General features: G+C 42.7%; 1 protein-coding gene across 2 annotated transcripts in view; it reads left to right on the forward strand.

Moving 5' to 3' along the window:
* The window catches only part of UBE4B (ubiquitination factor E4B), a 110,924-nt gene that overhangs the window by 82,361 nt on the left and 17,267 nt on the right, over positions 1 to 11,296 (forward strand). For both annotated transcript variants that reach the window (XM_007463139.1, XM_007463140.1), the window contains exons 19-22: positions 1,937 to 2,035; positions 2,745 to 2,980; positions 8,860 to 8,986; positions 10,638 to 10,782. In XM_007463139.1, the coding sequence (XP_007463201.1) occupies positions 1,937 to 2,035; positions 2,745 to 2,980; positions 8,860 to 8,986; positions 10,638 to 10,782 (607 nt within the window). The remainder of the gene's footprint in view (positions 1 to 1,936; positions 2,036 to 2,744; positions 2,981 to 8,859; positions 8,987 to 10,637; positions 10,783 to 11,296) is intronic.

Below are 11,296 nucleotides of genomic sequence, written 5' to 3' on the forward strand. Positions count from 1 at the left end.
GGAGCACAGGCTCCGGACGCGCAGGCTCAGCGGCCACGGCTCACGGGCCCAGCTGCTCCGCGGCATGTGGGATCTTCCCGGACCGGGGCACGAACCCGTGTCCCCTGCATCGGCAGGCGGACTCTCAACCACTGCGCCACCAGGGAAGCCCCATTCTTGGTCTCTTTATCATCACCTGGACAGCTCCTCCAGGCAGCCATTTTTGTTTTATTTGTTATTATTTTATGGTTATTATGAAATCTCAGGCTCACCAGTGTTGGTGAGGTTGGCCCAAGCCCCCTGCAAGAGTAGAAAACATTGGGTTGGCCAAAAGGTTTGTTCAGTTTTTCCCATGAGATGGCTCTAGTAGCACTTAGTTGTCTTTAACTTCATTCGAAACAATTTTATTAGGCTGTATGTGACAGCTGTCATATCAGCGTGCATTTAAAAAAAGACATCAAAATTGGTGAATTTTTGTGTAGCCATTTTAATATTGAAGATGGAAGGAAAAAAGTCACATTTTCAGCATATTATCCTTTATTTCAAGAAAGGTAAAAGCACAGCTGAAACGCAAAAAAAGATTGGTGCAGTGTATGGAGAAGGTGCTGCGACTGATCGAATGTTGTCGGAAGTGGTTTGTGAAGTTTCGTGCTGGAGATTTCTCACTGGATGACACTCCACGGTCGGACAGACCAGTTGAAGCTGATAGAGATCAATCAAGACATTAACTGAGAACAATCAATGTTATACCACGTGGGAGATAGCCGCATACTCAAAATATCCAAATCAAGCGTTGGAAATAATTTGCACCAATCTGGTTATGTTAATTGCTTTGATGTTTGGATTCCACATAAGTTAAGCAGAAAAAACCTTCTTGACTGTATTTCCAAATGCCATTCTCTACTTAAATGTAATGAAAATGTTCTGTTTTTAAAACAAATTGTGACGGACAATGAAAAGTGGATACTGTGCAGTAATGTGGAATGGAAGAGATCATGGGGCAAGCGAAATGGACCACCACCAACCACACCAAAGGCCGGTCTTCATCCAAAGAAGGTGATGTTGTGTATATGGTGGGACTGGAAGGGAGTCCTCTATCATGAGCTCCTTCTGGAAAACCAAACGATTAATTCCAACAAGTACTGCTCCCAGTTAGATCAACTGAAAGCAGCACTCGATAAAAAGTGTCCAGAATTAGTCAACAGAAAACGCATAATCTTCCATCAGGATAACACAAGACCGCATGTTTCTTTGATGACCAGGCAAAAACTGTTACAGCTTGGCTGGGAAGTTCTGATTCATCTGCCGTATTCACCAGACATTGCACCTTTGGATTTGAATTTATTTCGGTCTTTACAAAATTCTCTTAATGGAAAAAATTTCAGTTCCCTGGAAGACTGTAAAAGGGACCTGGAACAGTTCTTTTCTTTGCTCAAAAAGATAAAAAGTTTTGGGAAGATGGAATTATGAAGTTGCCTGAAAAATGGCAGAAGGTAGTGGATCAAAAGGGTGAAGAGGTTCAATAAAGTTCTTGGTGAAAATGAAAAATGTGTCTTTTATTTTTACTTAAAAAGCGAAGGCACTTTTTGGCCAACCCAATAGTATTTAAAGTACATGTGTAGCTCTGTTGTCTCAAACAGTTTGAGTTCCATAAAATGGCCAAACATGACCCTTTTATTTCCTTCACATTTATTGCACTAATCTTAATGCAGTAAATAAAAATCAAGAAGAGGAAAAACAAAAATGTTTCTCGTCCACCCTAGCCTCTCCCTGTCTTCATTATTCCCTGTTCATTTCTGATTGTAGTTTCTTTGCCTGTGTACTGTTTACATAGTTCTGTTATAGAATGAGAGCTTTTTTCCAAATGAAACACTTTCTTATGACGGTAGTATAATATTCCTTGTAGTTTGATGTGTCATGATTTCATTTTGTAACCTGTACTTTTTCTCTTTGACAGTGTCACACTGCCTTTAAGTTCAGATGTCCCCAAGGTATTTGCAGCATTGCCTGAGTTTTATGTAGAAGATGTTGCTGAATTTTTATTTTTTATTGTACAGTAAGTCCCATTCACATGTTACATAGCTCTAATATGTGTTTATATGTAATATGTACATTACATTATGAGCCTCCATCTTATGCCACTGCTTTAACCGAATGCTGCCTGGAGACTGGAAAAATAAATCCGGCTGTGGCATCCAGCCAATTCCAATAATAACTCAAGACAGAGGAGGATTTACAGTGCTGGTAATAATGTGCTCTGTGAAAAGTGAGTCGAATTGTATGTCTGAGAAACAAGGAGAAAACCGTTTATAAATATCTGAGTGAACATTCAAAAGCCAGAAATACCCACCTCGCTATTTTGTACCAGAATTTTTCTCAATTGTAAAATTAGAGAACGCTTACAAAGAAATAGGTTGAGTTTATAACCAATATTTGAACTTGGAAAAAGTGAAAACAGCTCCATCAAAATATTTTTTAAAGTCTTCTTGGTCGTGAAGATCTTCTGTAAAATTCACCTACGATTTAATCATACCTTTGGTTTATTTTCTAAAACATAAGTTAATATAACATGCTATGGCCAATAGACGCAATGGGTTTTAAATCTACCTAGCTATAATGGGGATAGTCACCTTAAACTCAGCAAGTTAAAGGGAATTCCGTGTCCTGGCTCCTAGACCTATTCGTCCCCTTCCTTGCCTAATGACACCAGCATCCACCCGTGTTTTTTCAGAGCTTTACTACCTGTTCCTCTCACCTCTCTTCAGATACTCTCCTCAGGTGCTTTATGAGCCCTGTACTCAGGATATTGTGATGTTCCTCGTTGTGATGTTGTGTAACCAGAACTACATCCGAAATCCATATCTGGTGGCCAAACTCGTAGAAGTCATGTTTATGACTAACCCTGCTGTTCAGCCACGGACCCAGAAGTTTTTTGAAATGATTGAGAACCATCCTCTCTCCACCAAGCTGTTGGTCCCTTCCCTGATGAAGTTTTATACAGGTAGGTTCCTGATGTGCACAGCTGGGCAAGGTCGTCTAAAGCCAGTGGCTGAAGTTGTCCTAAACCCGTTACCTAATATTCTGACATCGGCTTATAAGTACGACCCACTAACACACTGCCAGCAAAGCATAAACTGTTGGTTATTTTTCCCCTGAGTAGTGGAAATATTACACTGACCACTCTGTATACTAAGTCCCTGATGATTCAGTGAGATCCATTGAAAGTCAGATGGGTAACACTGAGATCAAGTTGGTGTTTTTATCTGAAACTACCTGGGTCATTTTAGCTTTTAACTTACAACATTAGTTTTGCAACACTGTCCTATAACCCAGAGTTTCAAAACTGGGTGAAACCAGGAGCTTGTTAAAAATGCTTATTCTTGGAGATCCCACTCAAACCAACGGAATCAGGATCTCTGAGAGTCTTCACTCATTGACTAATTCTGTACGTTCATCCAATGCCTACTATTTGCCAGGCACTGTTCTAGGTGCTAGGTGACACTGGTGAACAAGACTGAGAATGTATCAGACACTCTGCAAGGAGGTCTTCCTCTTCTGGTTGAATTGTATTCCAAATTTTCATTTTTAATTTAGCTTTTGAACCACAAATGTGTTTTCATAAAGCCTGTTACTTAGGGGTTGCATTCACCTGTTCTCTACCAAAGGCACAGGATTATACAGATGGAACATTTTCCCTCCAGTTTGTATATTTCTCAGGAGAGGAAGTGTGTTGTCTGTCTTTTTTTAAATTAATTAATTTATTTATTTTTGGCTGTGTTGGGTGTTCGTTGCTGCGCGCAGGCTTTCTCTAGCTACGGCAAGCGGGGGCTATTCTTCATTGCGGTGCGCGGGCTTCTCATTGCAGTGGCTTCTCTTGTTGCGGAGCACAGGCTCTAGGCACACAGACTTCAGTAGTTGTGGCTTATGGGCTCAGTAGTTGTGGATCATGCAGGCTCAGTAGTTGTGGCACGTGGGCTTAGTGGTTCCACGGCATGTGGGATCTTCCCGGACCAGGGCTCGAACCTGTGTCCCCTGCATTGGCAGGTGGATTCTTAACCACTGCACCATCAAGGAAGCCCTTGTCTGTCTTCTTATCTTCTACTGAACCTGGCACGTTCTGGGCACCCATTTAGCAGAATGTACTCGCCATGCTCTTAGAAGAAACACCAGCCTCCCAGAGCACAGTCCATTGTTGTTCACAGCGGCAGCAGCGGTTTGAGGATTCCTCTGTGTTCAATGACAACCACCCCCTTCCCTGTAGACCAAGACCTGCTCCTGCTTATTTTGGGCTGGTGCTGACATCTCTCTGTGTGTGCTTCTGAGGCTCAAGAACCTGTCTACCTCCTTTCCCCTTTGTCACTATTATCTTATGTCACCTACTGGGAGTTTCTCTCCTTCCCCAAGCCTGCCTGTATCCTCTTAAACCTAAACAGGTATGCAGGCCTCTTGAAGTTTTGTTAACATGCTCACCTTGTCAACAGCAGAACACTCCTGGGTAAAAGTCCCCCGCTTGGCTCTCCTGTCCTCCTCTTACCTCTCAGCCCTAGTAGGAGAGGACCACAGGCCATTCCAGGTACAAGTGGTGCATCACCCGTGTACAGGACGGGACCTTGTATGGTCCCTTGCCCCTGTCAGGCTTACCTGAATTGAAGGTAATTCTGCATTTCTTAAAATAATGATGAGGTACCTCTTTTCACCTGTTAAATTTATTTTTAAGATGGGAATACCTAGTGCTAATATGGTTGTATGGAAATAAACGAACCTGCAAAAGTCTGTTTCATCTCCTCCGTAGCTCGTGTCTAGAATTAGTGCTATGAAACTCTCTAAGAATGTAAGTTGGTAAAGCCTTTCTGGGAGGCAGATTGGCGGAGTCCACACCAAAGCCTTTTATCTTCCATATCAGTCAAGGCCCAGTTAGGATAACCTGCCGGTTAGTTTAAGAGAGAGAATTTAACATAAGGAACTGGTGAAATAGGTAGTGGAAGACAGAAAAGGCAAATAAGGAGCACTGGAGTAGTACAGATTGTCGGTGCAGGGAGCAGCCATCATCTGTCCCTAGGGCTGGGGGAACCAAGGGAAAAGGCTGGGGTTATGGGATTCTAGTGCCTCAAATCAGTGCTGAGACAGAACTGGGACCCAGGCCTGAGGAAGCATGCTGGCCAGCTGGTGCTGGTGTCTCTGAGGGCATGTGGGATTCCTGGTCCTGCGAGTGTGGAACAAAGCTGGAAACAAGCCAGCTGCTGCTGCTGGGCTGGAGAGTCCATGATGGGAGCAGCAAGCCAACGGAGGTCCAAGTCCCTTCTTCAGTTTTCCAGCTCCCCTGCAGCGCCCCCTGTTGGCGAGCCTAACAGGGGGCCAGCTGGCAAAGGGAAACTTAAGAGTCCCAGCGTCAGTATCGCAAAGCCAAGTATAAAGGGTGGATTTGGGGGGACCTCCCTGGTGGCCCAGTGGTTGAGACTCCATCCTCCCAATGCAAGGGCCCGGGTTTGATCCCTGGTCAGGGAACTAGATCCCACGTGCGTGCCGCACCTAAGAGTTACATACCGCAACTAAGGAGCCCAGTGCCGCAACTAAGACCCGGTGCGACCAAAGAAAGAAATAAATAAGTGTCTTTTAAAAAAAAAAATTGGTGGATTTGGGGCTGAGAGACAGCAGCTAAATAATGAGTACATCCTCTTACATGTAAACTTCATTCATAGTAATCGATTCTGTGGGAATAAATATAAATGTCTGTAAATGTTTATAACAGCATTCACTGTGTTAGTATTTATAATGCGGTACAGTGAGAGTATTAAAAACAACCTAAATTCCTGCCAGTTGTGGGTCAGTTAAGTAAATTATAGTGTATCCATACGGTGGGTCTATGTGAACCATGAAAAATAGTGTGTTATTTACAGTACGTGGTTAAGTAATAAAAAGTAAAGAAAATGCCATGTAATGGAACAATATGTCAAGTATGACCACGTTTTGGTACACATATATTTATTACAGAAAAAAGTATGGGAGAATATATGCCAAAATATTAACAGTGAATTGGTTATTTATGAATGGTAGAACTGTGGGTAGTTTGGGTTTTGTTTTTTTTTAATTATCTGAACATCTTAATTATTCTACAGTAAACATGCATTGTTAGTATTAAAAAAATTTTTTTTTAGTTAAGTGCATTTTGTACTCAGATAGTGCCCTGGGCCTGTCACTGTGGCTTTGGTATAAAGAACAGGGCTGGGCCTCTTGCCTGTGAGACCAGTGCTGGGCCTGGGGGGCCCCCCACCGGTAAGATTCCAGGAGCTGGTGGGCGGGTGTTGTTTTTCCTTTCCCCCTTGCCACCAAGCAGTGTGCCCTCTGGCCCTGGACCACCTCTGTGGTGGTCCATGGGTATTAGATGATACCCATGCTAATAATAGCCACTGCTTATTGAACATTTACTAATCCTTTCACTAAATCCACACAGCAGTCCTCAAGATGGGTGCTATAAATATCTCCATTTTACGAATGAGGAAACTGCAGCTTAGAAAGGTCAAGAAGCTTGCTGAAGGTAAACAGCCAGTGAGTGGCAGCAGCCTCAGCAGCCGGGCATTAGCACACATGCTCCTCTAGTTACCACGGGCCCCGCGCCAAGGGAGCCCTGCCTCGGGCGTGGTGGACACTCCCCACGTGTCCATCAAATCCATGTTAAGTCCTGCTGACTGAGGTCCTGACTCCTGAGCACGGCTGACTCTCAGACATGAATTAGAGGATTGATCTCTGGAACAGGCTCCTCTTTTACACCCCAGAGAGGGTATTCTAGCTTAGACAGTACTTATGATCAAATGTTTGTTCCAAAAATAAAACTGAGTTTCAAAAATAAGAGTATTTTATTTGTACCACAGCAGTCAGTGCCTTAAGGACCAGCTCTCAAAACTTGGCTCCTCAGAACCAGGAAGAACACTGATAACCAAGACTTACCTTCAAGACTGTTCTCTTCCCCACGCTGATCTGAATCAGCAAAGCCAGCGTTAGCCCAAGTAGATTCGATCACTAATTCAACAAATACGTACGGAGCTCCTACTGCGGGTCAGCTTTGGTGTTGCTGCCAGGGCCTAGCGGTGAGGACCCCAAATCCCCGCCATCACCAGTCAGGCACCCTAGCTGGGAGACAGACACTGAACCCATAAATGAGGTAATTCCAGAGAGTGAGTGTGTGAGGAAGGCCTGGTGCTGCTTTAAGAAGCATAGTCAGGGGAGGTCTCTGAGGAGATGACTTTGGAGTAATGTTGAAAATGAGACCCAAGAGGGAACAATAAGCAGATCTCAGCCACAGTGTGCAGACAGTGAGGACAGCAAGTGTAAAGGCCCTGAGGCCCGGGCAGCCTAGTGAATCAAGCAAGAAGACTCATGATGGGGGAGCAACTACCAGGGATAGTTCATTGCAGGCCTCTTAGAACTGGGACTTGAGAATTAGAACTTGGGCTGATGCAGTTTTGAGGGAACATTAGGAATGAATTTTTTTTTAATGTTGGGAGAGATGTATATTGATGGGTAGTAAGTTAACGGTCATTACTTAGCCTCTGCTCTGTTCAGGATACTGTACAGGTGTTATGAGCCATTTAGAGCCTTGACGAGGCTCTTTGCCAGCCCCCGGTGTTCTCCTGTGGACTCTGCTAAATCAGCCCTCCACGCTTTAGTTCACACTTTTATACAGTTAATAAAATGACAGTTCAGCTTAAAGAAAGGTTGACCTAATGAATATATGTAAGTGCTTTTAGATCTTTGTACCATAGGTCTTAGCTTATTCCTTTTATCTTTAAATAACTACTTTCCTTTTTAATCCCAAGAAACTGTTCATTGGCAAATATAGAAAATAGCAAAAAGAAAATAAAAATCATTGATAATCTCTGCACTCAGAGAGAATCTGATAACATTTTGCTCTGTATCTTTCCAGTCAATTTGTATATCATGTGTGTGAGTGTGTGTGTATTTTTTAATATGATTGGACCCAAACTGTATATTTGGTTTGGTAGCCTGTGGTTTTCACTTAATATATCACAAATACCTTTTTTGTGTTCTCTGTTGGGCACTTGGATTATTTATATTTTTTTCATATAAATAGTACTTTAATGAGTATCCTTGGAGATCAGTCTTTGAACATGTGTTTTCTTGAATAGAATTGGTGGGTCAGAAAGATGGGCATACTGATGGCTTGAGATACATTTTGTAAAATTGTCTGTTCATCCCCACCAGCATTTATAGGGTGCCTTTTATCTTTTCCTTGAGTCCTACTGTCTTTACCTGACAGTTTTCCTTCTTTTTAAGATTTGTCATGAATTCAGGAATTTCTCATGCTTAAGCTGTGTGTCTTTTGGATAACTAAGTTTGATCTTTGTTCCATGTAAAAAGATACATGGATGATGGTAATTGGTAAATGAATGATGAGTGCATAGAGATTTACTGTGCTTTTCTCTACTTTTAGAACATCACTTATACAAAAGTAGTTAAAATAATAGTCACATTTAGTAGGTATGTGGCCCTTAATAAAACTTAACCCAATTTTTTTCCTGCTCAGGGATACTCATTTAAAGTTCTATTGAATTTCTATAAATTAGTAAGAAAATTGGGGGAGTTATGAGAATTCAGATTCTGGTCATGGGTGTTGCCAAGCTATTTTCCCAGCCCAGTTCCTTTTGTTATTGTGTCATTGCCAGACCTTCGTTGTGAAACTTTTGTCTTCAAAACCACCTCGTAATTTCTCTTCTGCCTTCCATGTGAGATATAGACAAAATTTTACCACATCTGTGATTTTGCAGATTTGTATTATTCATTCAGTGACATTGTAGCAGCAATAACTGCTTTTAGAAAGGGAAGAAAGTACACATGCTTCAGTCCCTTGTCTTTCTTCTTTAGATGTTGAGCATACCGGAGCCACCAGCGAGTTCTATGACAAGTTCACCATTCGCTATCATATTAGCACCATTTTTAAAAGCCTTTGGCAAAATATAGCTCACCATGGCACCTTTATGGAGGAGTTCAAGTGAGTATTGGGCCCCTAACGTCACAGCTTGCTCTCTTGCAAATCACAGGTAGAGTGGCCGCTTAAAAACTCACAGCTGGGTTCTTGTTGACTGTTTGCTTGGTCTCAGCCTCCCTTAAGTTTTCCAGATGGTACTGCTAAATGTGAGTATGGTTACCTAAATCTCTGTGCTTGACAGACATTGCTGAACTTTAGATTTTTCAAGATACTGTGGGCATGGTATACGTAGAGAAAGAATCTATAACTTCTGAAATGGTGTGTTGTGGTTTTTGGTGTTTCCTGATTACAGTATTAAATGAATGTGCAGAATGCCTGAAATGAGATCTTACGGTGCTCTTGAATATGATATCAAGCTTTAGAGTTAGAAATGTAAGGAGAACTTCAGATTCAGAAGCAGATAGGGTAAGACTGTCACTTGAAGTGACGTTCTTTGTAGTGAGGCCCTAGACCTCGATTAAGGGCTTTTCATTACCAACCTGAAATTTCGGTGACTACTTAAACCTGGACATTAGTAATTCCATCTAAGTTACTTTAAAAAGAAAGGTGCTTCACATAGAAAGGTAGGTGAAAATATTGAACTCTTGAATTATTCTTCAGAAGAAATTTTATCCCATCTCCTTGGATCTTTTGCAACCCATGTTCAGTCTTGGATCAAGCCTAGCTGTCACTTGTTTACTGAGTTACTAGTCCACAGTATAAGTATGACCAGTGGAGCAGCCATTTGCGAGACACCTTTCTGCAGAGTAACCTCTCTAAGTTAGTTATCTCCATGAACTGCTCTTGTCGTCAGAATTACATTCCAACATAAAAAGCTTGGCGTGAGCTTAGGAGACCAGGCAGGCCCACAGCTTGATCTGCCTGGTGCTAATTAGGAGTGTTCATTCCTGAACTTCCCATGTTCCTGAAATCCAGGCCTCTGCCCTTGTTCACAGGAACTTCTCTTCCCCGCACCCCCGGCATGGGCTCACTGCCCTCTAGTCACCCAGCAGTAGATCCTGAAGTTTAACTCCTCTTTTCTCTACTAATCTGGCAGATACAGAGTCTAACAGGTGGGCCAATCCATCTCAGCTCACCAGTAAGTCCCTCCATTATAATAGGATATGCAGGACAGTTCCAGAGATTGGAAACTTCCGTTTCCATAAAGTATGTTAATATCCTACTTTATGAGTATTACAGCTTCCACTTTTTTTTCACCCTGTCTTTCTTTATAATAAAGAAGAACTGTATCGGAAGTTCTCTTGTCTCTTATATGTGGGTATTTGTGCTTTCCTTATATGTTGGGGAGTTTAAGCATATTTTCTTTTCTAGTCTGGAAGAGTGTTTTCTCTACTTAAAATTATTGAGGGAATGAGCTGGGGAGTGCTGGTAAATCCACTCTCTGGAGGGGGGGGGAAGTCAGCATTTGCTGGTCGTTCAGGGTGTAAATACCGCCACTGTTGCCAAATTTGAGCTACCAAGGGAATTTGCTCGCAGAACTCTAGAATGTTAGGACTTGGCTCTCGGGAACCGTGCTGTAGCACATCGGTGGGATGAGCTTATCAATTAATGTAGAAGAATAACAAGGTCTCAGGAGATGTGGGGCTGCAGCACCGGAGCTGCGCCTCCACTCCAGGGAAATGTGTGACCATGTACCGTGTAATTGCCTTTTTAGTTCCGGGAAGCAGTTTGTCCGCTATATAAACATGCTGATAAACGACACAACATTTTTGCTCGATGAAAGCCTGGAGTCTTTGAAGCGGATCCACGAAGTGCAAGAAGAGATGAAGAACAAAGAACAGTGGGACCAGCTGCCCCGGGTGAGGACACGGTCCAGGTGATGGGACAGCATCACAGGGAAGCAGCCTTGGCCCCGGGCAGAGCCCTGCTTTAGGGGCTGCATCTGGGTCTGAAGGCTTAGGTCCGACAGACTTGTCGGTACTTGTTATCATCCCACCTGTGGGCTTCTGTGAAGTTAGAGCCCAGGTTTGGGGTAGGAGAACCCTTAAACACTTGACCTAAAGCTAGCAAATGAGGTGAGAAGTCTTTGTCCTGAAAACTCTCTCTGCCTTTTTAACTTTCAAGGGCTGTTTTGGAGAAGAGCTTTTATTGTTCGAATATGTTAAGATGTAGGAAAGTAACTAGGAAATAAATCTCTAGGACTCTGTCTGCTAGGCAAGAATTTGGTTTGTTCGTATGATCTTCTTTGGACATCTGTGTGACTAACTCAGGAGGGCTGTGATGGGGTGTTTTTCCTCTCAGTACATCTTGGTTTTTGTGTTCAGTTATAAACAGAAAAGAGGTCTGTTTTGCCAGGTTCCATGAGAAATTCCT

Source organism: Lipotes vexillifer, unplaced genomic scaffold, assembly GCF_000442215.2.
Source record: "Lipotes vexillifer unplaced genomic scaffold, Lipotes_vexillifer_v1.1 scaffold109, whole genome shotgun sequence".
NCBI classification, from domain to species: domain Eukaryota; kingdom Metazoa; phylum Chordata; class Mammalia; order Artiodactyla; family Lipotidae; genus Lipotes; species Lipotes vexillifer.